Source organism: Drosophila novamexicana, unplaced genomic scaffold, assembly GCF_003285875.2.
Source record: "Drosophila novamexicana strain 15010-1031.04,08,12 unplaced genomic scaffold, DnovRS2.1 tig00001353-arrow-arrow-pilon, whole genome shotgun sequence".
In the NCBI taxonomy this organism is placed as follows: Eukaryota; Metazoa; Arthropoda; class Insecta; order Diptera; family Drosophilidae; genus Drosophila; species Drosophila novamexicana.
In genome coordinates this window covers 555234-582135 of record NW_020824851.1, presented here as the reverse complement: position 1 = coordinate 582135, position 26902 = coordinate 555234, and the positions used below count along the sequence as shown (strand labels likewise).

The 26902-nt window shown below is 41.8% G+C and overlaps 5 protein-coding genes across 5 annotated transcripts; 3 read left to right on the top strand and 2 right to left on the bottom strand.

Annotated features, from left to right (window-relative positions):
* The first annotated feature begins 3447 nt into the window (after positions 1 to 3447).
* Positions 3448 to 17407, top strand: LOC115767236 (scoloptoxin SSD14). The gene is made up of 7 exons (XM_030711437.1): positions 3448 to 3706; positions 12297 to 12497; positions 13296 to 13399; positions 14148 to 14388; positions 15095 to 15508; positions 15569 to 16213; positions 16629 to 17407. Exons 2-7 carry the CDS (start codon positions 12361 to 12363, stop codon positions 17128 to 17130), a joined length of 2043 nt encoding a protein of 680 aa, XP_030567297.1. The 5' UTR covers positions 3448 to 3706; positions 12297 to 12360; the 3' UTR covers positions 17131 to 17407.
* A 536-nt stretch (positions 17408 to 17943) lies between these two features.
* LOC115767231 lies at positions 17944 to 19011 on the bottom strand. The gene has a single exon (XM_030711430.1). It carries the CDS (start codon positions 18990 to 18992, stop codon positions 18219 to 18221), a length of 774 nt encoding a protein of 257 aa, XP_030567290.1. The 5' UTR covers positions 18993 to 19011; the 3' UTR covers positions 17944 to 18218.
* Positions 19012 to 20047: 1036 nt separating this feature from the next.
* Positions 20048 to 21214, bottom strand: LOC115767198. Its single transcript, XM_030711388.1, has one exon. It carries the CDS (start codon positions 21212 to 21214, stop codon positions 20048 to 20050), a length of 1167 nt encoding a protein of 388 aa, XP_030567248.1.
* A 746-nt stretch (positions 21215 to 21960) lies between these two features.
* LOC115767216 (zinc finger C4H2 domain-containing protein) lies at positions 21961 to 23167 on the top strand. The gene has a single exon (XM_030711410.1). The coding sequence runs from the start codon at positions 22139 to 22141 to the stop codon at positions 23123 to 23125; it is 987 nt and encodes a 328-aa protein (XP_030567270.1). The 5' UTR covers positions 21961 to 22138; the 3' UTR covers positions 23126 to 23167.
* A 1086-nt stretch (positions 23168 to 24253) lies between these two features.
* On the top strand, positions 24254 to 25935 carry LOC115767214 (dnaJ homolog subfamily C member 22). Its single transcript, XM_030711409.1, has 2 exons — positions 24254 to 24519; positions 24585 to 25935. Exon 2 carries the CDS (start codon positions 24599 to 24601, stop codon positions 25814 to 25816), a length of 1218 nt encoding a protein of 405 aa, XP_030567269.1. The 5' UTR covers positions 24254 to 24519; positions 24585 to 24598; the 3' UTR covers positions 25817 to 25935.
* The last annotated feature ends 967 nt before the right edge of the window (positions 25936 to 26902 follow it).

Genomic DNA, 26902 nt, shown 5'->3' with positions numbered 1-26902 from the left:
CTGTACCAGAAAGTTCTTCCAATCTTAACTTACTTTATTTGTATATTCAACAGAGTTCTTCCAATCTTAACTTCATTTATTTTGTCTATAATGAAATTTCATAGAACTTCCTGTTATTAGTCTAAAACTTTATAAAAAGTACTTCAACAAGCTAAATACTAGATTTTAGCTTAAAGCTCTGTTAGTTTTTGAATATGTAAGCTCTAATTTGGAGATTAATGGATGTGACTGGATCAATTCGGCTGTTAAACAATTATCAAGATCAAGAGTATTTACGTTTCGCTTGGATTACCTGTAGCTTTAGCTCTAACAAAAGCTTTACTTGAAGCTTAAAGCTTTCGTTGAAATTCTCAACCAGTTTCTATGTTTAGCTTATGGGAATCTCTATGCTTTATTGGGCATTGAAAACGCAGCTTGAAGTTTATATAAGTTCTTTGACCGCTTCTTTTTTTTTAATAATCTATTTATGTTGGTAGCTATAAATTATCCAGCCAACTTTTATAATAGCACCGGCTACTGTGGCCTTCAGCCAAGACTAAGACTAAGCCTAAGACTAAGTTACCATACACTAGTCAGAATGGCTGGGTCACTTAGACGATTCATCTGGGAGGACTGGTTATTTAATTAATTAATGTTTTTTTTTAAATTGTGGCTTTGTTATATTCATTTTGTTAATACAGTAGATATGCATTTCGAGCTTCACAGGGCCATGTTTTGTTTTTGATTTTCTTGTTTAAAGACAGCGCATTTGGTAGTCGACTTGTTAGCATTCAATCACGCTGCCCACCAGCAGCCCACTCACATGAGCCAAGCTCCAAGTCGAAGAGCGACTATTCACAGTGATTTAATTGATTTGCTGACAACGATTCGCTGCGCCGCCGCCATAAATGGTGACCGGTAGCGCATCTTCATTGAGGGCAGCGCCGATAGAGACATAGACGGTCGGACGCACAGATTAACTGACTGTCAAATCACAGTTATTAGCAGGCAGTGTGTGTGCGTGTGTGCTTGACCCCGAACCACCCACGCAGCTTCCACCTTGCAGCTGTTTACCACCCGACCACCCGCCCGGCCGCCAATTGGTTGCAAGTGCACACAGCTCGACGCATCTCTCCATGTGGTGCCGGTTGCGCTGTGCTAGTTGCGTCCAGTTGATAATTTGTGCAATTTGTTGACACACATTTCAATGTTCGCACGAGGTTCATGCTAACCAGCACGCCAGCGACATGCCTCCACGAGCCGCTCCAGGCTATGTCTTATCATTGGCCTCTTGCACTGCCCGGAGATGCGACGGAAATTCGTGGACGCCCACCAGCTGTGGATGAGCCGTTGTCGCCGGACGCAGAATGTGGCGCGGTTACTTATGGAACGCCAACGTCGTTGGCACGCACACACGCACACACACACACACACACACACACACACACACACACGCACACACGCACACACGCACACAGAGACACCAAGTCAGCTTCAAGATCTGCATTTCAACTGTTGCGATAAAGGCGAGAGCGCAATTTATGATTTAAATTTGAAATTGTTTTGAGTGGCTGCACTTAAACTATGCAGAAGTAGGCTGCTCTCTGGTTTCTGCTTAAATCTATATATATGTATATATATATATATATATATATATCCATTATATCTTTTATACGTAAATATACCTATTTGAGGCAATTTGCCTCTGACGGTTTATTGTCCGTGTTTTGTACAAACGAATTGCTAATTCATATTTTTGTTGCCTTTGAAATGGCAACAATAAAATGCAATGCTAAAAATAAAAAGAAAATTAAATAGGTGCGTTGCAGTTGGTTGGTTAAGGGCGGGCAGGGGGTGTGTCATCGGGTTAAATTGTGCTCAACAAGCAGATACCCTGTACCACTCGAATATACTCATATATATATACACACTAGAAGATGGCCTTGTGTCCAAGTCGAACTTCCATTGGCATCTAATATATATGTATATAAACTTATATATAACACATACATACATACTCCAGACATTGGCAAATACTACGATTTTTAGATAACCAGCGGAAATTGTTAACACAAGACTTGCTTATAATCAAAGCAGCAAAACCTCAAGGCCTTACTAGCACCTATGAGAATCGCAGAGAAGAGCATTATTTATTAATAATAAACTTACCCTGCGTCTGGTATAAAGTAACATACATACATATGCATATAAGTTTATTCTCGCACACGCACGCACACACACACACACACACACACACACACACACACACGAACACACACACATACATTATATACATGAAAAAAGTTACAATTAATAGGGTTTTCACCCGCTGTTCAGTTGAAAAATGTTCTCTTTAACATATTTTAGTTTCTTAAAAGAGTCAACGATAATTCAGTTACTATTATAATGTTTAATAAGCCAATTTACATATATTTCGATTTGATGAAATGAATGGTTTCCTTCAAAAACAGTTTGGGTCCAACAATTTCTTTGTAATATTTATAATTATATTGGAAAGTGCAATCAATACTTGCTTTTATTCCGAATGTGAATGTGTTTCGATAGTTGTATATTGTTGTTGTAGTTGATTTCTAAAAAGTGATTAAAATGCTTGAAATGCCTATGACAACCGGATAACAAATCGATTTATAATTAACTAGAATCGCAATTCTAAATTTATGAGTTTTACTTCGTTTTTGGAAGCACGCGAATCGTAATGTTATCCATAGCTTGGAAATAATATGATGATGTAATGGAAAATCTGTTGGCCTGGGCCTGGGCCTGGGACAGTGACAGCGACAGGGACAGGGTCGGGAAGAGGGACAGGGACAGGGTCGGGGACTGGGCCTGGTTTTTTTTTTGTTTCTTTTCAGTTTATCAACTTGTCGCTTCACTCTATGTATCCATTTTTGTGTGTCACTGTCAACAAATTGCTTTTAATGGCCGGGTGGGTGGCGCAGCTCAGTTTAGCCGCCCCATGACTACAATACACACGCACCAAAGCAACAGCCCCCGACCCCCCGACGCCCCGAGCTCCACGCCCATGGCCCGGCACGGCTCACATCCCCAGTTCGGTTGGGTTCGATGCGACTCGGCTCCGTGTGACAATCACGGCCTATGTCCATTGGGGCCGCCTAATTTTTGTGATTTCCGCACGACAGCAACAACTACAACCAAAACAAAACAACAGCAACAACAACAGCAGCAGCAATTTGCGCTGCAACAACAACAACAACAACAACAGCAGCAACCGCTCTGACGAAGTGCCTCGGCCTGACGAGTTGCTGTGAATGCCGCCGTCGCCGCCGCCGTCGCCGCCGCCGTCGCCATCGCGGTCGCCATCGCCGTCGCGGTCGGTGTCGAGCGTCGACGCTGCCGTCGCCGCAGACGCGGCCGCAACGCGTCCCGTTCTTAATTCAGTTGACCAGCAGCCAGCGCTGCGACGAGACACGCGACTAAAAAATAATAATAAAATAAAATTCAAAACTTATAGAAAATCGGGCAAAAAAATAATAATTGAAATTTATCAGCGCATCTAACACATCTATATAGACAATTATATAGCGTCGGCAGCGGCGCGTATCGAGTAAAAACAAAAACTGCGAGGAAAGCACAATTAAAGAAATACGAAAAACTTGACGCGTTTTCTGTGCGTTTGAAAAACGCGCGCGTTTTTTTGTTTTGTTCGTTTTCCAGTGCAAAAAAAAGAACGAATCTTTTGAAAGAGGTGACAACACGCGCCACAGTGCGACATTAATTTATATATACACACACACACACACACACACACATACACACATGTTTCTATATATAGTATATAGTACTTATGTATAGCATATTATTATAATTTATTTATTTGTATTTTTTTTGTTGTTGTTTTTTGTGCGTGTGCGTTTCGTAAAGCGAATGCAAATGTTTGTTGCCGTTGTTGCCGTTGTGCGTGCGATGCGATTATGTTGCCAGGCTGTGCGCTGGGCCCGGCATTGGCAGCGGCGTTCAACTAGACGCCAGGTTCGCCCACCTAAAACGCAGACAGACACACGTCCAACACAAATAGCGACAAACGTTGGCGAGCAACAACAACGGCAACAAGTCCAAGTCCAAGTAAAAAAAAATATCAAAAAATGCCCAATGCCCATGAGGGCAGCCCATCTGGTATTCGCCTGCCCCGCCCCCTGCCCAACAACCGCACAGCCGCGCAGGGAGTTAAGCAACAGGCAACAACATTTTTGTTCTAGTTGTTGTTGCTGTTGTTGCTGTTGCTGTTGTTGTCGTTGTTGTCCTCTTTCGCATGCTGCTGCCAATAAATAAATAACCAGCCAGAAGAACGAAACAAAAGCAATGTTCAAAATAAAAACGAATATGAAAATTAAATAAATGCCAGACGCCAAAAAAGAAAAGGAAAGAAAAATAAAAGAAAAACGCCGCTAAAACGCCAAACGGTAGATGCCAGACGAACACTTGTTGAGATTCTCGAGATGCATTTCAATTTGTCTGCCAAATGAAAATATGAAAATATTACAATTTGAGCATATTAAAATATACACAATACAAATAACAGTCAAGCGGGGGGGAGAGGTTGTTGGCGTTGACTGGCGGGCTGCCTTTTGTGTGCATTTATGGGCGTGGCTCGTTGGAAATTTAACTTGCCAGAAGCTGGACATTTTCATTGGAAAATTCACTTAGTTCGCATGAAATATGCAACTTTTACGGATTTTTCCAATTTTTTTAAAATTACAAGAGATTTTGTTACAAGGAAAGCAAAGGAAATTGTTTGTAACGGTATTTAAAGAGTTTCTTTTATTTTTGAAAATCATTTTTATACCCTGATCCCATTAAAAATGGGTACAAGGGTATATTATATTTGTGCAAAATCCAAATGTACATATGTAACAGGCAGAAGGAAGCATCTCCGAGCCCATAAAGCATATATATTCTTGATCAGCATCAATAGCCGAGTCGATCAAACCATGTCCGTCAGTCTGTCCGTCCGTCCGTCCGTCCGTCCGTATGTATGAACGCAAGGATCTCAGAACCTATAAGAGCTAGAGACTTGAAATTTTAGATGTAGATGCTCCTAGTTCCCGCGCAGATCGAGTTTGTTTCCGATACCCGATAACTTACTCCGTTTCCAAGCAATCGATAAAAATCTATATCGATATCCTGTTTTTTGGGCAATTTTGGTAAATAATAAGAGCTAGAGTCACCAAACTTGACATATAGCTTCTAAAATAGAATATATATATACATTTGATGTTGGAAGAAGAGGGTACAGGGTATCCCCTAGTCGGGAGCTCCCGACAAGAACCTCTTACTTGTTATAATTTTTCTGTTGCGTTTTACCTTTTATTTATTTAACTGCAAATTAATTTTTTGTATTCTTAGTTTCTGCATTTTTAGCATTTTCTTGTTTAAAGTTTGACTTTCTAGCTACTTTACAAAAATCATGCAGAATTTTTGTTCATTTATCAGGAAACTCGATATGGGTAATCCCCAGTTGACAGTCGAATCAGCTTTTGTTAGAATTTCCATGGAATTCATGTGGAACAAGAGAGACGCTTCCAAGTAAAGATATCCTATGTACTAAGTACTCTTAAGATTGTCGTTTGGCCTTCGACTCAAACAAGTTTGTCTGCCGTCAACTGTGCGTACTTAACGGACGTCTATATGTATATGAATATGTATATACATATATATATGTATGCCGATAGCATTTCCCATAAGTTTCATGATGTCTTCCATTGAGTAAAACAAGAAAAATGATAAGTTCATATGCCCAGCAGTTGACTTGATCTTTCTATTGCTAATTTGACACAGCGTCGATTTATGCGGTTTATCTGTTGCTGCTGCTGCTGTGACAGCTCTTGTTGCAGTTGCTGCAGTTGTTGCTGCTGTTGCAGTTGCTGCTGCAGCTGCCGTCTGTGTTGCTATCTAAACGAGCCGTTGCCGCCACTTGGTCTACTGCAGGCAATGTTTCAGTGATAAGCCGCAGACACACCCTCAGCGGCCCTCAATGTTGCTGCTGTTGCTGCTGTGTCACGACAGCAACATGCATGTTTGTCAAGCTGAGGGACAACTGTTTGCTATCTCCGTGCTGGCCAGCGGCGGGCCATTTGTTTCGAGCATCCAATCTGCCTTTATCAAGCTGTGTGCGCGTCTGTGTGTGTGTGTGTGTGTGTGTGTGCTTGTATTTGTTCGAAGTCATTATAGAGCCGAGTGACAGCAACTTGAGTGTCAATTGTTAGCTCAAATCTCGGATACACTTTTGAATGGCAGGCACTTAATAGCCAGAGCTGCCGTGCCAGCTGCATCCCAGCAGCTACTTGGAACTAACAGCAACAACAATAGCCGCATCAAGAGTTAAATCAACAGTAATAAGTATGTACTAGTTGTTACAGCTAAACGGCATCTCCGGTGGCTTTCGGGTATCATCATATCGGCATTGGCCGGCCGGCCGCGACGCTGATTGCTGACAACTTAATCAACATTTGAGTACAACAATCTAAGGCATTCTCTAAATATAACACATCGAGTCTATGGCTATTGCCAGCGACGCCGTCAGCTAATAAGCCGCTGTCTCTGTATCTGTATCTGTACCTCTAGCTGTATCTGTATCTGTGTGTGCCCCCGTCTATCTATGCACCATATCTACACACACACGCTCATCTTTATATATATATATATATATGTATATATATATTTATGTATAATGCTGCCGCATGTGGAATATAATGTGTGTATTTGCCAAATGGCCCTGAACTTTGGGCGCGCTCAATTTGCACTGTCACGAATTGCGAATGTGTCAAATTGCGATGCTAGCACGCAAATCTCTCAGATCAATGCAAGATCTTTGTCTCTCAATCTCTCTCTTTGTTCGCCTTGTCAATTGCGCTGCTGGAGTTGCAACCAAAAGTTGCACTGCCTCCTTGTTGAAGCCACTGCGAGTGCAACATTTATTTAGATACGTTTCACAGACTCAGCTTAAGATCTCTTTTCATATAACTACCAACGGGTATTGACCGGCTTTGCTCCGGTTCAAGTTTTTTCTTTCTTTTTCAAGCATTTCCCAGTCGTGGGAAAGTTTTCATTCTTTTTCACCCTACTTCCACTCGGTGAAGTGAATTTGACGTTTTTAGATGCTTTTGCATAGATATTTGATCGTACGCTAAGAGTTGCAATCAATAGTTTTCCACCCATTTTCCGACAAAACACATATTCACTCTGGAATACTAGAAAGCTTTGAAAATGATTTTGGCTTCCACTTGGCTAAGGTCAAAAGTGTTAATTTCTCTAAAGTTAGCCTTTAAGAAAATCTCTAAAAAACAGCTTTAAGCTTTAGAGATTTTCTTTTATAATTTTCTTTATTCACACAAATAATTCATTTAAAAACCTGCATATTTTGTAAATTGCATTAAATAATTGAACGATTTTTGTAAAAAAAACCGGCGAATATAACACTTCATGCGTCAATAACAATAAGACTGAGCCAAAAAAAAAAAAACCCTAATGTTTATTGTTATTATTTTTAATTTTGCCATATACTTTTTTTGTATTTATAGCATTGAGGCATATTTATAGATTGTTAAAATTAAGCTTTATTTGCCTATTTTCTGTCAGTGTACTTAGATGTATATATGTATATAAGGGGGTTTTCTGTTTTTTGATTATTCAATTGCTTTGTAAATCTTTATTTGTATTTATTGTGTCACCTTTTTGATTACCACTAATACGTTGATTGAATACTTTATTCATGTTAATTTATTTAAATCTTTACACACGCGAATATACCGTTCCTTTTCTGACACGGAATTGTGATCTTGAGCTAGATATGAATTGCTTTCCAGATAAATTGGATGAGGTTTTCCAGGAATATGAGCTGATAAATAAATGCCGTTACTCTATTGAGTTAAGAAGAAAACCAACAGATGTGCATTTTCACGGAAATCGTTTATCGATAGACATCGATATTTATCAGGAGACTGAACCGATATATCAGGCATGAGCAATCGGCAAATAGAAAAGGCAAAGATATCGTGAATATATAGAATATAAATATTTCTTTTATTCAGGTTAAAGATGATGAATCACAACATATATGCAATAAGCTCGAGCGAATGGCATTTGGTAGTCATGGCTCATACTACTATGCTATGCCAATAAGGCAAGCCTCATTATGCTCATAAAAGAAACTGGCCCTCGGCAAATACTTTTGCCTAATTAGATGTGCAAACATTTGACAAATTTCAAACTTTCGATCGGGCATAAAATAATCGAAGGTCGCCCACACGACCATAGATCATAGGAGCCACGGCAAGATACCCAACAGCAAATCGAGTTTCCCTGGCAAAAACGTTTGAACAATTAAATAAACAATTTGACAAAAGTACATTAAAATGCATGAACACAAGCGAAGCGCGCAAATAAATCAAATAAACCAAAGGGCGGACAAAACGAGGTGCGCTTTAGAAGTTTGTTTTGCCGGCGGGGGCGATTGGGAGGCAGCCCAAGTCTAGGCAAGCCGAAAAATAAAAAAATAAAAAACACGCATCAAATTCAGCTATGACCTCAGACACATAAGTGCGACTGCAACAGCAATCATTTTTTTATTTTTTATTTCTGTGCAACAAGTGAGAAAATCAAAAAAAATAAAAAAAACGCAAACCACAATTGCAATTTGCAATTTTTTTATTGCTGCCATTACTAAAGTTATGTATTTTGTCCATGCGTGTTCTAATTGTAGCATAGCTTCCATTTGTCTAGCTGACCCCATTTGGTATCCCTCCCCTCCCCCCTCCCTTTTACACCCCTTAAAAACCAATTCGACAAAAGCAAAACAACTGTGAAAAGCTAGCAATGGTAATAAAAAGCCTAGATACCCTTTAATAAATTCAGAGAATGGGAAAAATTAAATTAAATAATATAATGTAACTATATAATAGAATATACTTGAACTGATTTAATCACTTTTAATATCATAAAATTTAAAAGAATTGAAGATAGTTTATTAGAATATTTTGTAGAATAATAATACGATTAAGTCCAGCGTGAAAAATATATATGAACTTAAGCCAAAGACCCCTTTAATTTGAAGGAATGATCATAATTGAATATATTATATAAGATAATTAATTCAAGTCCGAAATATTTCCCAATGAAAACAGGTATGAATTCTTAATGTTGTCTCAATTTCAATGAACTTTTCGATTAGTTTATCGGAATGTTTCAATTCATATCAAAATTATTGTCAATTAGACATAATAGATATGAGTAGACCAAATATATATCTATAGATCACAGATTGTTATAAGTTTGTTTGCTTTATCTGATCGTATCTCGAAATCTGATTTGTTTATAAAAACCAATAAAGCATAAAAAAAAAAAAAATTTTTTAAATTGGGAGACAATTTTCAAAAAAAAAACTGCAATTCCGATATAAGTATATTTTACTAAGCATATGCCGAACATTAAACCAAACCGTTTCCACAAAAACTACCCTTTAAATACGGCTTTACGTATGTCGAAATCCAGGCTTACAAGACGAACTTGAAGGCAGGAAGCTGGTTCGAAGCGTGAACCGAAACAGCGACTCAGCCTTTGAGAGCTGCGCCTGACAATGCACAAACAGAGGAGATATTAAAGAGTATATATATAGTATGTAGAGCATATAGAATTCGATAGTCGTTTGTCGATTTGCATGAACCGCAATAAAAAAATGAATAGAAAAACAGATGGGGAAATGGAAAAGTGGAAGTGATAGACTTGAATCAAATAATTGTTAAATATACTATGTGGAGTAATTAAATGCCATGATGAACCAACCCGCGCCACACCCAAAAGCCCCTGGTGATTGACCAAGCCGCTCACGTACATAACTAATCACCGTGCTCATCGTGGTATCATAATAATGACAGCGATTCCGCGGGGCCCCGGGACGGTGCAGGGAGTGCGGTTGCAGATTCGGATTTCGGGCGCGGACTCAATGTTGGTTTTGAGCTGTTTGCCAAATTCGGATGGGGCGCTGCGCACGCGCCACTTGCAGACAGTTGTATCGACCATCGGGCAATTAGTGTATGCCAAACTGGCGCAATTCCCGTGAGCTGCATGCAAATGCGGCTTAGGGTCTCCAAGTATATATGCCCGCCAATCGACCAATTCCGAACGAAGTGGCGGCGACAGCGCCGGGAACAGATTGTCCGTGCTATAGGTGAGTGCCCAATGTCCGATGCTCGTGCCCGTACCTGTGCCCGCGCCCACTATGCATGTGCCTGTCCGTGCGGCTGCTTGCTTATGGCTCTTTGGTGTGGTCTCTCTCTCCCATTTTTATGGCCCAACGGAGCGGCGACGGGGTCGTAAACCCAAATTGCAATCCACATGCCTCCAAGTAATGCTTGGTAATTGTGGCGTGTGCCTTTTTTCTTCTTTCTTTTTTGTTGGCTCTGTTGCCGCCTCTGGTCGCTGTTGTTGTTCGTTTGTTGTTGCTGCTGCTGCTGCTGCTGCGGCCATTTAACGAAAATGAAATGAAATTAAATGCAGTTGACCTAAAAATAGAAAACAGCCAGGCTAGGCCAACCGCAGAACGGGCCAGCGACCCACTAAGCATTACTTACATGCAATATGTATGTTCCATAAACAAAATACATACGTAAATATGTCATGCATACACGCAGACATGCACAAAAACTAAGTTGAGTAAATTGCCAGCAGAACTTGTAAACACAACAAATATAATCAAAACAGGATAACCTGTAGGCCTCACTTCAATTCATGAGAATTACAGAGTAGGGCAATTTTATTATTATTTTTTAATTTGCACATACCAACTTCAATTCTTACATACAAACATCCATACATACATATATGCACATACATTTACACAGAAACACATACGTACATGCGTACAACCGGATATACATACACACACACATACATTCATGTATGCATACATATTTGCATGTATTCATACATACTTACATGCATGCATACTATATATGCATGCATACTCATATACATAAATGCGTACATACATGGTATACATATTTATATACTTACTAATATACAAGATTATTAGATTGCAAACAGAACTTGTAAATATACGTAGCACTTCTATGCAAAGCATGAAAGCCTGTGGGCCACACTTAAATTTATGAGAATCGCAGAGTATTGCAATATTAATAAATAAGTTTTCTTTTCAAATTGGCAGCAAGAAAAGTAAACAAAGTCTTCATTTGACATAAAGGAACATGCGTACTCCCATTCATATTGGTATATGTAATGTGTATGTACATACATATACACATACACATTTATACATATATACACATGCATTTGTGGATACATATCAAAGCATCAAATCTTTGCCCATACTACCTTTGCCATCTTTTATCCACACAGCTGGTTTTGGTTATCGGAAAAGTGTGAAACAATGAAATGTTTCAAATAACTTTAGAATGAATCGGTTTCCAATTTCCACAAATGTTCCACAGTTGCGGGTGGAATTAAAAACTACATAAAAAATTGCAGCTTAATAATCCTTACTTCACTTTGGCTGTGCATTGACTACCAATCAGTCAGTCAGTCAATGAGTTTGTCAGGACAAATAGCTTGGCGTGAGGGCTTGCTCCACTGTTTTGGGTACTCGCGCATTTCGTGGCTCGCCCTGCCGATGCCAGGTGCCAATAATGACAGTGTTGTCGGAGGTTATGTGAGGCCAAAGCTGGTGGTTTTTGTGCCGACAATTTGATGTACGTGCCACACATCAAGTGCGGCTGCAATTAACCCAATTTACGGGCAACAATCTATGCACGCTTCCACTCCGGGCTGCCAATCACAACATTCAATTATGGTTATGGGCAGCGTCAGCGGCAGCGGCAGCAGCTACTCGCAACGTGCAACAAAATGTGCTAAGCCAGAAAGTTGCAAGCAGCGCTGTCCTGTGCCGCTGCCGACGTCAGCGCCTGACCCATTTGCGGCGCACGCACGCACACAGCGACAACATGAAAATCGGGATTGGGAAATGGGATGTGAAAAGTGGGAAATGGGAAATGGTCTGGGACACACCCACAGACATGCAACCGCAACGACCACGACGACCACATCCTGCCATCAAAGACAGGCGACGACGACGATGCCAATGACGCAGGCGGCACTCAGCGGGCGGCATTGTTGCCGCCGCGTGGAAACGTGCCGAGTGTCGAGTGTCGAGCGCTCAGTTGGCATTGGGACGCGTGCGAAATCTGTTGCATATTTGCGAGCTGCGTGATAAGCTGTTGCATACTTTACAGCGCTAAACGAATCACATTTCGCTTGTATATTCGCAGCACTTGCAGCAGCGCATCAGCATCAGCAGCAGCAGCGGCAGCATCCACAGCGGATGCTCACAAGATGGTGCACCACGGCAACGACGATGCGATGAACAAGATTCCACTCAAATCCTCCAGCGGCTTGGACGATGAGGAGAAGAATGGTGGCGAACTGATGCAGGACACCGCCGCTGCCGAGGAGGCGCGACGCGAGCAGATGTAAGTCTCAAAAACGATATTCAAATCACTTTCGCCTCAATTTCGCCAAGTCTCGAATTGTTAAAACATGTTCCAATTGATAAACGGAATTTAAGTCATATTATAGTATTATTTTTTTTATATTTTTTACTACAATATTTTTTTTTTTTTTTTTATTATCTTAAGCAACTATTTTTTGAGCATTAGTTTAACATTATCTTCTAAAAAATTCGATTATTCATATAGAAAAAATTGAAAAAAAATTTGGTAAATAGATGTTCCAATCCATGATATCGCAATAGCTTAGTTGAAGGTTTACATTTGTAGAAAGTGTAGCATACTTATTCGGGCATTTTATATCGTAAATCAAACTAGGCTGCGAACAAGTTTTGAATGGGAACCTTTACCAGAAAAGAAACCCAAATTAAATTATTTGTTCTTTGAAAGCAAACCATTTTCTCAATGAAAAATATTTGAGCCAAACTCAATCCAAAGGCATAAAAAACTTGTTCCCAACTAAAGCATTTATCTAACCATATTTGTTAGATGCTAGTTTTGGGTTTTAAATAATTAATTTAAATTAGAATTAGGAATATACATATATGACAAAGTAAAATTTGAAGATTCAAGAATGTATTTAACCAGGTTCACGAAGCGAGCCTGTTATAAATATATGCCCTAGAAAAAAGTTATCTAAAAACGTCAAACATTAGAATTGGATGTTTCCGAATGTCGTAATTGAGGCAAAAGTGCTTTTCAGAACATTGAACCCATCTATGATTGAGTTTTGCACGTGTACATGTGTTATGCCCGTTGCAGGCGTGCCAATTTGCTGGCCTGGATGAAGAAGCTGACGATTGTCCTAATATGCTTCATTGGGATCGCCCTGATTAGCTATGTGATCATCAGCCTGTGCTTCAGCGGTAAGTGGCAGCTGGTACCAATTGACAAAGTGGCCAAATCCACAACCCTAACCACTCACTCACAAATGCCAACTAATCCAATCACACACACACACACACACACCCGCACACACATACACTATATACACATATATCTATATAGATATGTATGTGCGTAGATAATCATCACAGCCAACAACAACAACAGCAACAACAACAACAACAACTACAGCAACAACAGCAACAAAAAGAACACAGTGAAAAATGTTGCATATAAGCTTTGCATGCCTCTGTCATTCGATTCACAATCCTGCACCCTCTGGCACCCACTCGTAATGTTATATTTCTTCTATTGTGGCACCAAAAAAAATCAATGTATTGACAAGAAACTCTTACACCTTAACTTACTAAACAACAACAACAACAATTGCACCGACAACAACAACAACTACTAAAGACTGGCCAAAGTCAACGCCCTTGCGAGTCAGCAACAGCACAGTTGCAACAGCAACAGCAACAACGACAGCAACAGCAGCAATTGTTGGCAGCAGCACAGCAGCAGCAACAGCAGCTGCGGCAGCAACAGATGCTGCTGCAGCCGCCGCGCCCTCGTCACCGGCACCGACAACAACAACTAGCACAACTAGCACACCAACAACTGCAACAACAACAACAACAACAACAATAGAAAGCACACCAACAACAACAACTACAACAACACCAAGCAATCCAAGCACAAGCCACACATTTAAAACATTTACTTCAACAGATGAGCAGCCGCCAGCTTCGCTGCACAACAGCAACAACGACAGCATCGAGGCAACAACAGCAGCAGCTGAGGAGATTGCCATAGCTGGTCCTGCGGTGGCCGCCTCCACGTCCGCAACAACGCCACCTCCGTCGCCGGCAACAATACTGGACAACAGCAACATCGAGTTTACATCCAAATTGGGCGTCTTTGAGCACGCGGCCGTCTGCTCGGATGCGGAGCCTTGCAGTCAGATTGGCAGGTACAACAAACTATTCCTCTTAATATTCATATCACTACACTGATTGATTAATATGACATATAGTTTCAATTATTCTAGCGTTATTCTTTTTTAGAGAAAAACACAATACCATCAAGATTTCCTATAGCACAGCTGCTTGATTAAATTAAAAGCTCATTTTATGTACTTTCAAAGCTGCTTCAATCTTAACATACATAGGTTCAGCATAACAGAGCAGGAGGGATATAATTAATACTCGAAAGCTTGTATAAAGCTTTCACAAGCTTTCAAAACTGCTTAACTTGATAAGCTTGAAACAGCAAATGATTTACAGATTTAAGGGGCAAATTCTATCTTCTGCTAGCCCATGAAGCTTTGAAAGTTGCCTGAGCTTTCAAATAGTATCTTCATATCTAGAGTTCGTAAACTTTTTACAGCTGCTCGAACTTATTGCTACCTACTAAAAGCTGCTTTAGCTTTGACAGTTGTTTATCATAACAAAGCGAGAGGGATATAATTAATACTCAAAAGCTCCGATAAAACTTTCACATAATAATAAAGAAAAGCTCTTCTATGCTTCTCAAAGACTTTCAAACTGTGCTTAAAAGCTTTCAAGGCAAATTCCCTGAGCTCAAAAGTGCCAAAAAGGCAGAAATCGTTAAATCCGTATTGACAAGTTTATTCCTAAAATGTGCTTAAACTATACACCCTTCTCCCCTCACCACAGTGATATAATGAAGCGGAACGGCAGCGCTGTGGATGCAACAATTGCCACAATGTTGTGCAACGGCCTCCTGACTGCCCAAAGCATGGGCATCGGCGGCGGCCTGCTGATGAATATCTATGACCGTGAGTCCCAGCGGGGCCATCAGATCGATGCGCACGTGCTGGCACCCTACGCGGCCGATCAGAAGATGTTCGACAAGGACCCGAATGCCTCCTTCACTGGCCCACTGAGCATTGCGGTGCCGGGCGAGGTGATGGGCTATCATTTGGCACACCAGCGCTTTGGCAAGCTACCCTGGCGGGATCTGGTGGCACCCTCGCTAAAGATATGCGAGATTGGCTACCGAATGACCAAGCATCAGGAGAAGAGTGTGCGCAACGTGTGGTCCGCCATCAAGGATAATCCGGAGTACCAGTATGTGGATAGGCACTTGTCTTTAAGAATCCTTTATATATGTGTCCCCTTGATTCGTAGGAGCATCTTTCTGAATGTGGAAACAGGCGAGCACCACGTGGAGGGCACATTACTGAAGCCATCGGCGAAGCTGTGCATCACATATCAACTGCTGGCCGACAACGGGCCGATGGACTTTTACAACGGGACCGTGGCCAAAATGCTGGCCGAGGATCTGAAGGAGCTGGGCAGCATTATCACCCAGGACGATTTGGATGCATACACAGCCGAAATGCGGCACTCGGTAACCATGCCACTGGGTGAGGATACGCTCTATGCCGTGCCGCCAGTGAGCAGCGGATCTGTCGTCTCCCACATACTCAGCATTCTGGAGGGCTATAATTTCACACGCGCCGATTTGGCGGATGATGAATCCTATGCCCTTACCGTACACCGCATCACCGAGGCGGTCAAGTTCGGATTCGCCCGTCGACCCGAGCTGGGCGATCCGCGCTTCAATGAAGTGCGCGAACTGGTCAGCCAGCTGAACAATCCGGAATACGCAGTCCAGCAGCGCTCCAAGATCAACGATAGCCATGTGCTGAGCGGACCGCACGAGTACGGCGCACAGTTCTCCTCCGAAGAAGATCCGTACGGCACCTCCGCGCTCGCCGTGATCGCGCCCAATGGCGATGCCGTCGCCGTGACCAGCTCCATCAATTTCTAGTGAGTGCCAACGGACAAAATAATCTCAAATAGATCGATTTGATATTACATTCTCTCGGAATGTGAAACATTTTCATCTTTTTTAAAATGGGGTATGCTGAGAAGCAAGGAATCCGACTAAGGGGCTAAACTCTCAGAAAAAAGTGTTTGCTCGAACCAGCAACCCAGTTTGCCACATCTACATCTTTTGCCAATTCGAATGAAACAGTTTAACATATTTTGAATGTGGGATATATGGGTTTCTGTGAATATAGTTCAAATTCCGGGCTTAGACCCGTTCGTTTCAAATTAAACTTTTGCTCCGCTTGCAGTCCCGATCAAAGTATTCATTCAAAGCAGATTGATTTGATTGTGATTGATATAGAGTACTCACTTATTCGATAATTCCCGACAATTTTTTACGATTTGCTTGCAGTTTCGGCTCCGGCCTGGTTGGACCACGCACGGGCATCATACTGAACGATGGCATGAACGACTTTGCTGTGCCGCACAATCACTTCAAGCTGCCGCAGTCGCCGGCGAATACCATTGACGTACACAAGCGACCCATGTCCTCGCAGTCGCCGATGCTGCTGGCGGACCACGACGGCAACATACGCTTGGCAATTTCGGCTGCCGGAGGCAGCAAGATCGTGCCGGCCATTGTCGAGGTGGCCGCACGCTATCTGTGGCTCGGAGATGACCTGAAGGCGGCTGTAGATGCGCCGCGGTTCTACAATCAGCTTCTGCCCGACGTCCTCGAGTACGAGGATGGCAAGTACTCGGAGCCGCTGCTGCAGCTTCTCCAGAAACGGGGGCACAATCTGCAGCCATTGAAGCTTGACTCAGCCTCCGTGGTCTGTGCCATTGGCCGCAATGCGACGGCGGTCTATGCAAATGCCGATTATCGTAAGCGCGGCGGCGTTTCCGGCTTCTAGGCGCAAATGCTCGCGCACACACACACACACACACACACACACACACAATCACACAGACACAAACACACACACTCTCATACATACATAACCACACACTAGCGTATCGTCAAGTGAGATTAGTTTGAGAGATGAAGCGAGAAGCAAGAAGCGTGAAGCGAGAAGTGAAGGCGAAATCGAATGTTTGTGTGAAAGTATTTAAGCTAGCTATGTCTTTTTTTACATATATGTATGTATATCGTATGTTAAATAAATTTATATGCTACCTACTACTACCTTATATAATAAAAAAAACAACACACTTTTTTTTCAACACTTGATCGATTTTTCATTGTCTTCATGAGGGGAGGGGCGGCAGGAGCAGGTATCTGTGTATGCTATACATAAGCTCCGGGATGTGAATAAAAAGGTAGGATGTCATTATCGATATTTATCGATTTTCTGTAAAGGAAACGAGTTAACGATCTTTTGAAATAAAACTCTGAGATCGACGGCACAGATGACATATATGTACATACTTTATGTATGAAGTGCCTCTTAATAACGTTTTGACGAAACCAAAATAGCTTTGTTTCTACCCATTTACCTTGGGAACAGGGTATATATATATGTGACACGTGATCCCGAATTATAAAGCCTGAGATAAAGCTTGGAATCTGCCAATGTCAGCTAGCTTGGGTTATCTTATTCTCAGTGTATAAGTTTAACAGGCAGTCAAACCGCTTGCCAAATATTTAACAAAGATATGAGAAGATATGAACAGAGAAAAACTAGGCATTTAATTGAGAAAATGATCTCTGAATATAACCTCAGAACATTTAAGATTTATTGAATAAATACGTACATCACGGTCGCTCGCCCGATTGAAATTTGTGTTAATAAACAGAAACAGAAAATTAGAAACTCAACGTTAACACATAAAAAAAACCAACGAGCGTCAGCACTGTGATTTCATGTTTCTTGGATGGAACTTGGTGGTGTTTTGGAACTGGTGAAATTAATAATGTGACTAGCTAAACATATATACACACACACACACATATATATATATATATATATATATATATATATATATATGTATGATATAAATATTATGTCAATTTCGAAGTCTTCTCCTTTGGCTTGCAGATATCATTTGCATACTGCTCGACGGCGGGCGGGATTCGCAGCGCCACGTCGGGCATGGAGCAGAGGAAGGAGATCTCGAAAATCGCAGGATGGCTTGAATAAATGTGGTCTAACATGCTAATGAACCAGAACATCAGGTCGCTTATGTAATGTAGGGTGCTTTGGGCAAACACGGCGCCGGCATCGCTGCCATGCTGGTGTGAGTCAATGATGGCTGCGATCGAGGTGCGCAGGTCGATGGTAACCATGACGGTGCGACAGTCGGCGACAATGGCGGCGAACAGGTGGGAGGGCACGTCCCAGCCGTCGCCCTGCTGGAAGACCTCCAGTGTGGTGGTAAAGATGCGCGAGAGTTCCACACCGACAATCATGGGACTGAGTGGATCGGAGCCAACCTGGGTGAAGAACCATTCCTCTAAGCGAAAGTTGATCTTCTGATGCGATCGTATCGCTGACAATGCGTCCGGTATATTAATATTCAGATTCGCAGATATTAGGTCGTGATAGACATTATTGCCATCGTTGATGGATTCGCCAATTAAGTCCCAGGCAACCTCTGGGAATTCAGCTACGTTCTGGCACAAGCTTGGCATCTTGGACACCTTATCCGCAAGTATTAGCGAGATAAGCGTACAGGAGTTGGTACCGCTCTGTCGGAAATCGCCGAAACGGGATTGGCAAAAGTCCTGCGGAAACCACCAGATGTTCACATTGCCAATTTCCTCGTGAAGAGCCATCTTTAACGCTTGAGCTGCAGTTTTTGTCTATGTATATATATATATAAGTATATATATATATATATTCGATATTAGAGGTCTGACTCCTTCTGGACTTAAGGTCTTCGTCACTTTTTCAACAGAATTCAAGAGATTCCTCTTGTTAGTTGGTAAAACATGAAATATTCGATTTATTTGGAGAGGCCGTTCGAAACATATACGAAATTTAATTTTGAAGACAAAAGGGAGAAGAAATTCTAACAAATAAGTAACATACTGTATCTTCGACAGAAAACTGTATGCCTTACTGAATATACAATATTTATGACATAGTCCAATGCCACTCGATCAACTATTTGCATAAATCAACTCACAGATGAGCCATAGAAAAGTTTATCAAAACGACAATTTATGTTCGAATCGGGCTGTTTTTAGCCAAGTTATGCCAGCTGAGATTTAACTGCATATTTGTATTAATTTAAAATACTGGTCTTAACCCATTCTGGGAAGGTTTTGTCTTTTTACCAATGTCCTTTGTCTTATATTAATACACGTTCGAAATATTTGTAGAAATCCTTTTACATTTTGTGACCAAATAGAGTTCCCTCTGCGAGGGCATACAATCACGACATAGTTGGACAATTAATTATATATATACTTATGGCTACTTGGACATTTATGCACAGATAATCACAATCAGAGAATATTGGCTAAGTAGGCCATTTTATCAAGATAACATTTAGGAATCTTAAAGCTAAATACATATCTAAGAGCAATTAATTGTCAGTCATTTTCGAAGCTTAATATGAGCTTTATGTTCCCTTGTTTTGGCATTAACTTAAATAAATGTTTTTAAATATAATTGGAGTGTGGATTATTTTAATATGCAAGTGTACATATAGATTCTTAGTAACACTTCAATTTTACAGGATTCTACTTCCCATTTTCCCCCCTTGAAAAATGCTAGAAGTGTAACCTTGCTTTTGGTTTAACAAACTTAAATGCCGAAAGAAAGAAATATGAACTCGTTGAAAACCCACCCATGCATAGCTATTGGCTAAGTCAGTATTATTGTCTTAGTGACCCTCGATAGGTGTCATTTCAGTCTGGCTGTGCTTCTCCTGCTCCTGCTCCTCCTCGTCATTCGACTGTGGCAGTCCATAGATCAAAACCTTAGAACGTACCGTCTTGCATCCGGAGACCTTCACATCTGTTGTGTTGACCATTTCTTCGACATAGCGCTCTTCCAAGTTAAGACCGACCACTTTGGCCTCGTGGCGCACACACTTTTCCAGATCATCCGGCCCAAAAACACGATACGATATTACCGTGGTTGGCGGCAGATTCTGCAGCATCTTTAGCTGCTGGCTGTAGTGCTCCTCGGGAAGCATGCCGTTGAGATTGAAGACATAGATGATTGTCAGCTGCTTCTTGTCCAGGTCGTTGTTACCGCTGGCCACGTCAGTGTTTGATAGTATCAGTGAATTAATTGATGATACATATTCCAAATCGCACATGGCCATGTTGTCAATGATTATCAAATTGCGGCCGCAATGCGCCAGGTTGCTGAGCATGCCCCATACGGCTTGGTAGCGTGCCTCCTCGTCAATGAGCTCATAGTCATTCCAGGCAATATTCTGGACGTTCTCCGACCATGGATATTGCTCCTGTAGCATTCGCATTGTAAGGCTTTTGCCAACGCCCGAAGTTCCGACCAGCGCAATGGCCTGAAATGAGCTTTGGTTGGCCAATGCCTGTTCCAGTTGTTCGAGTGCCACCTCCTGATTAATGACATTCTGGTGAATGTGCTCAAATATCTCGTGCAACGGTATGGTGCGATCACAGTAGTTCAGCTTGTTGTGCACTATAGCCTGATACTGGGTAGAGTAGCGTTGCATGAACTTCGAGACGGCGTCGGTATTTTGATACAAGGTAATGCCGCAGCTGAAGCACAACACCAGAAACATGGGCACCAAAGTGTACCAGAAAAAGGACCAGCTCTGTTGTTTCAGATTGGAACGATTGGAATCCCTGCCAGAGTGCTTATCCGACGAGAAGAGGCGACGCAAACGGCGACGATTCCATTGACGCTGCAAATGTGTGCACAAATTCCAGTTGCTCTGCAAATAGCAATTGCTCAATTGCACTGCGCGTCGTTTCAAAAACGAGCGGTTCCTGGCCTTTTGGGCCTTGACATCTGACGAGTCTCTTTGTACTCTTTTGTCTGTCTCTGCAATCCCCATTTTGGTTTTGTTATTAATTTAGATGAAAATCGAAGGGAAACTGAGGAAAAGCCGAGAATTTCAATTTTAAGTAGTAATGTTGAATTACTAAGGTATATCGATAAGTCGATGTTTTACCAGTGGTTGATTCGATGTCAACAGAATGCTTTGGGACGAATGTTACAAATATTGCTCGGTTACTTGGATTCGTTTCGATTCAAGTGAATATAAAAGTGCAATTAAGTTAAATAAACGTGTCTGTATTGTATATTACTATTAACGGAATCCAACTGTTCGCGCCAAATATTTGTACTCAGTAGTCGATACCTTTGCTTGTCTATGCTATACCTGATGTGCGTCAAATTAGCGGCGGTGACTTAGCGTCAATGTTTGGTACTTGGTATCGGATAAGAAATCGCTCACCTTTAAATGCATTTGATTATGTTCTTAGGCACAAAACCAAATAAATTTAAATGCTGAATTAAAAAAAATATAATATTATTAACTACCTACCTCCATTTGATAGCCCCATACAAAATGAATGAAATGAAAGCACATTCATTCTAAAGGCCTATCGAGCTACTAGCTCCAACGGAAATCGAACCAATGCTTGGACTCAGTACAAAAATCGATGCTAAGTCACCGCCACTAATTTGACGGACATGCACATTTAATATTAGGTTTTCTGAAAGTGTTAAGCGATATATCGATATTATTTAATACAAGGCCCTGGTTGGAAGCAGCCATCCCTGTACGAAATACACAAAGCAAAAGTGAAAAAAGCATACAAAAATAAAAAAAGTTCAATTAAAAATTGCACCTCTCCGTTGCACAATTGCATCAACAATACCAGGCTGACACTGAATATATTAAGTGCCACAGCTAAATCAAAATCCCGAATTGAATCAAACGCAGCAGTTATAAATATCAGAGCAGCCATTCAAAATGGCCACCAGCGAGATTTCTAGCTCCAACGAGCGGCACTATTACGCCAAGCTGGAGGCAATTAAGGATATACGGGACAAGACTCTGGCGTTGGAGAAGCTTAAGGTGCGGATTATCAAGGAGGTGAAGCTGAGCGATGACGAGGAGAAGTGCTTGGACGAATATCGAAAAGAAATGGAGCATTTGCTGGAAGAGAAGATGTCGCATGTAGAGGAGCTGCGCCAGATACACGCTGACATCAATGACATGGAGAATATAATTAAGCAGACTAAAGAGAATCAGACGCGTTCTTTTGATATGGCTAACCGCGTGTATGAGGAATACCTCGCCCTCAAGTATCAAATCGACCACATGCGGCGCGACTACCTTGGTCTCAGTCCGCTGCGTGATCTGCACGAGGAGGAGGGCAGCCCCATATCAAAAGATCGTTTTCAGACTAATTTCCTTAAAGTTGCCGCCCAGTCAGCGGCCGCTGCAGCAGCTGCGGCGGCAGCGGCGGCCGTCACACAACCCACATCTCTGGCGCGACCACACGCACGGCATCCGCTGATGCCCGAGGCCACGGTGACGGCATTGCCGCCGAATGCATCGGGCGCCGGTGGCGGCGGCGGCTCGAATGTGCCCAGTGGAGGTGCTGGCGGGCCAGGGCATGCATTTATGCCACCAGCACCACCAGGCGCACCGGGCAGCGCTGGCGCTGCCGCAGCCGCAGCCGTAGCCGCAGCGCGTCTCGGAAAGAATGATTTCTCGGCACCGCCGCCGCCGCCGCCAACCACAAATCGCTTGCAGCAGTCACCGTCAATTGGAATTGGGCACCATCCATCTTTTCGCTCCGACTTCAATGTGAACCTGAGGCAACAACCGCCCCCAATGAAGTCATGCTTGTCCTGCCATCAGCAGATTCATCGCAATGCGCCCATTTGTCCGCTCTGCAAGGCCAAGTCGCGTTCACGTAACCCCAAGAAGCCCAAAAAGAAAAATAACTAATTGCCAATACTCAGTAATTTGTTTTGTATATGTTCAATCAAATTGGAATTTTTTTTGTTTTATTTTTTTCTTCGTGGTTTTTATATATTTATTTATTAACCCAGCGACGCAATATAGCCGCACATTCAAAGTATTAAATTTTTTCTCATAACCATTAGACCGTAAGCTGCTAAGAATTATATCCTCATCTTTTCTGTCATCTATGCTAATTTTGCATATTATCTATAAGTTAACTCTATGTAGACATTCTACATTTAATCGAGCGCAATTACCGTGTCAAATTAAACCCAATTACATTTTTTATACGTGTAAGCATTCAAATAAAAACAAAACATTTTCAATTTGATTTCTTTTCTTCATATTTATGTTATCAAATGGTCAATATGGTCAGTTTTTCAACTCAAAAATCAAATTTGTCAAGCATATGAAAAAAAAAGAAAAAAAATCCATAAATCCCTTTAAACTGAACAGTCGAACGGTGTGTATTTCTGCTCTGCTGCCCGAGAGAATAAAATGAATATTGGAGATAATTGAACTGATCAAAACACTTACATTCGGTAAATAAACTGTTTTATTTGGATAATGTATCTAGCGGCCACAGCTTAGCAACGATAACAAAGGAAATTTCAATATGTGCGGCAGGAAAGTGTTTCCATCCGGCCGATTCCATATCATACTATGTGCTGCCTTTAACGATCAAGACTATATACCATAACATTTAAATTATATTACACTCTACAAGAGTATGAAAACTAACAAATGAATATAAACTAATCAAACGATGTTTAAAATTCGATCAGCGCGCAATTATTATCGTTGTCAACGTTTTGCAGCACTTTTTTCGTCGCTTTCAATACTTCTTGGAGTTTTTCAATACTATTTGTTTGCAGGCCTGCCAGACTGTTTTACGCTTTAAGTCTAAAAAGTGATCTGGCTTAAAGAAGTTAAAAAAAAGCAACAGGCTCAACCGGGAATGAAGTGGCGTTTGCCGAGAACGACGAGCACTAAACGAAACGCGGACAAAGTGGAGAGCGATAGAACTTTGTGTTTGTGAAATAGCGCGCAGTTTTTTGTTGTATAACATTGTAAGTTAAAACGAAGCGTTAAGAACTAATAAGATTTGAACGCATCAGTGCGGTTATAACTGTTTCTGCTGCCAGTCGTCGTCTCTGCGCACTGTTGTTATTGTTGTCGTCGTCGTCGTTGTTGTTGTTGTTGCAGCTGCGTGCACAGAATTTGTGAAAAGAGAAAGTTTGAATCGCGGCTGACTGAGTCGACTCGACTCGGCTTACACTGACTGCTGCTGCTGCTGCTGCTGCTGCTTACTGTGACAGCAGAACGAAAAATCCACTCAATAAAGTAAGACTCATAAAATCGAAACTGGGCTATTGCGGGTAAGAATTGAATTTCATTTCACAATTGCTAGATTTATAACATTTTGCATTTACCAACACCGCAGTGAGAATATCTACAATGGCGCCTAAGGAAACGGTTGTGACCAGCAACAACAATAGCAAGGGCTCTGGCTGTGAGTCGCTGACCAACTCAGCATCACCAGCGAAGGCAAATGGACAAGCCAAGTCGTACCGGGAGGTGAATGCGCTGCCGGGCAAGAAGTCCGTTGTGATCGCTTATGTGCTGTGGCTCGTTGGCGGCATATTTGGACTGCACCACTTGTATTTACATCGAGACCGTCACGCCTTTGTCTGGTGGTGCTCGCTGGGCGGTTACTTGGGCATTGGCTGGTTCAGCGAGCTGTTTCTCATACCCGAATATGTGCGCGATGCCAACGAGGATCCACAGTTTCTGAAAGTGTTTGTCGCCAAGCTACAGGCCTATCCGCGACCGCCGTACTCGGCCAAGCGTTTTCTGGGTCAAATCATGATTGGATACCTGTTTGGCCAGTTGTTTAGCTCGGCCATACCGCAAGCCATCACTGCGGGGATTGATTTTGGTTGGTTACACTGGTGCATCCCGATTTTTGTGTCGCTGGGCGTTTGGACCGTGGGCAACATTGGACGCGAGTCCGGCGTTTTGTGGCAATGCCTTATAGGCGCAATGGTTGCCTACCCGTCACGCTATTTCATCTATGATGAGACATACTCGCTGCTCCTGACCTCGCTTGTGTCTGCGTTGGTCTTTGATACCTTCTCGAAGCAGTGGCGCCGTGCACCGCCGCGCCGACGCGGCCCCACCGAACGCACACTGAAGCTGGGCGCAGCCATTTGCATTTATTTTAGCCTGTGGGGCTCCGTGGTGCTGTTCAACGGCACCATTCGCGACGACGATGGTGGCGAAGTGCCCATACACGAGGCACTGCAAAATTTTCTCGCTTCCGCCTGGTGGACAGACTTAAAGCAGGCCTTGTACGACACCTATACATATGCGCAGCATCATGGCTGGTACGAGACGTGGCGTGAGGTCTTTGAGAGCATGGATGTGGATGGTGAACGTAATGCCTACAAGGTACTGGGCGTCAGTGCCACCGCCTCGCAGGCAGATATTACGGCTGCCTATCGCAAACTCTCCAAAGAGAACCATCCCGACAAAGTCAAGGATGAGGCACTGCGACCCGCTGCCCACCAGCGCTTCATTGAAATCCAGCAGGCCTACAGCGTACTCAGCAAGATCAAATCCAGTCGTCGTCGCAAGAACAAACAGTTTAATGCAGATGATGCCATTGAGCTGTAATTCCATAATTGCCTAATCAAAGTCTAAGTCTGCTACAAATTTAAGGCATTTTTTTTCTTCAATAACAATAATGTATTTACTTTTAATATTTAAATATAGAATAAACCAATCCGCAGATCCCTATATACGAACATACTAATAAGCGTTTAGCTATATTCGTGCAGCGAGCGTCGTGATAAGTACGAGGTCACTTTTGTTATTTTATACCCTTCCAGAGGGCATCATAACATCACGAGTCATCTGACTCCGCTAAGTATGTGTGTAGAATATATGTACTTCTTAATCAAGATATACAGTTTAAGTAAGGCTTCTTTTTTTGTCTTAACCAAAGCCTGCAACGACTAATTTGCAAATTCAATCGAACTACTTTAAAACTGCTAATGTATATTTAATTAGTGCCAACTGTTGATATAGCCATAGCCATGGTCTGTCTGGTTTAAACTATCATGAAGAAACTATCCTAAGTCTCGTTTTAGGCAGTACATAGGCCTAGGTATGCCCTATCAGACGTGTGCAGCTAAATGAAAGATGCAAGATTGAGCCCTGCATGCGAACAGAGTAACGCGCTTTATAATTCTCAACAAGTTAAAGCATTGAAGGCGTGACAAAGTGTTTAGAAACATGTAGTTGATAGGAAAGTCGTTTAAAACTAGAGCTGGAGGTTATTGAATACAGACAACTTTTACCCTTATCGTTGGCTAATATTACTTTATTTCGAGTGAATCGTTAAACACTGCACTCTTTTAAGAACTTTTTTAGTTTACTAGATAATTGAACCAAGCGTGGCAATAAATAAAGAGCTTCAATATGCTCCTAACTAATTAGTACAATCTTATTGACTGGCAGATACCCTTTACCCAGCTTCGAGTAAGCGTGGCAATAATTGGATAACTATTTTTTATATTAAGAAAATACTATTTTCAAATTAAAATCAACTACCATATCAAATATTTATATTCATTTATTTATTTATACATTTTACATAATATAATGAACTACTTAATCAACTAAGAAAAAAAAAAGAAAATTGTGTGCATTAATATTATTTTTGTTTTGTTTTTTTTTTTTTTTGAATTTTGTTTTGCT

Excerpts from the sequence above, each read along its gene's own strand:
- LOC115767236 (XM_030711437.1), top strand. The coding sequence starts at position 12,361 with ATGGTGCACCACGGCAACGACGATGCGATGAACAAGATTCCACTCAAA. Across the intron at positions 13,400-14,147 it reads CATCAGCCTGTGCTTCAGCG|ATGAGCAGCCGCCAGCTTCG; the intron begins GTAAGTGGCAGC and ends TTACTTCAACAG. Across the intron at positions 14,389-15,094 it reads CCTTGCAGTCAGATTGGCAG|TGATATAATGAAGCGGAACG; the intron begins GTACAACAAACT and ends CCCTCACCACAG.
- LOC115767231 (XM_030711430.1), bottom strand. The coding sequence starts at position 18,992 with ATGGCTCTTCACGAGGAAATTGGCAATGTGAACATCTGGTGGTTTCCG.
- LOC115767198 (XM_030711388.1), bottom strand. The coding sequence starts at position 21,214 with ATGGGGATTGCAGAGACAGACAAAAGAGTACAAAGAGACTCGTCAGAT.
- LOC115767216 (XM_030711410.1), top strand. The coding sequence starts at position 22,139 with ATGGCCACCAGCGAGATTTCTAGCTCCAACGAGCGGCACTATTACGCC.
- LOC115767214 (XM_030711409.1), top strand. The coding sequence starts at position 24,599 with ATGGCGCCTAAGGAAACGGTTGTGACCAGCAACAACAATAGCAAGGGC.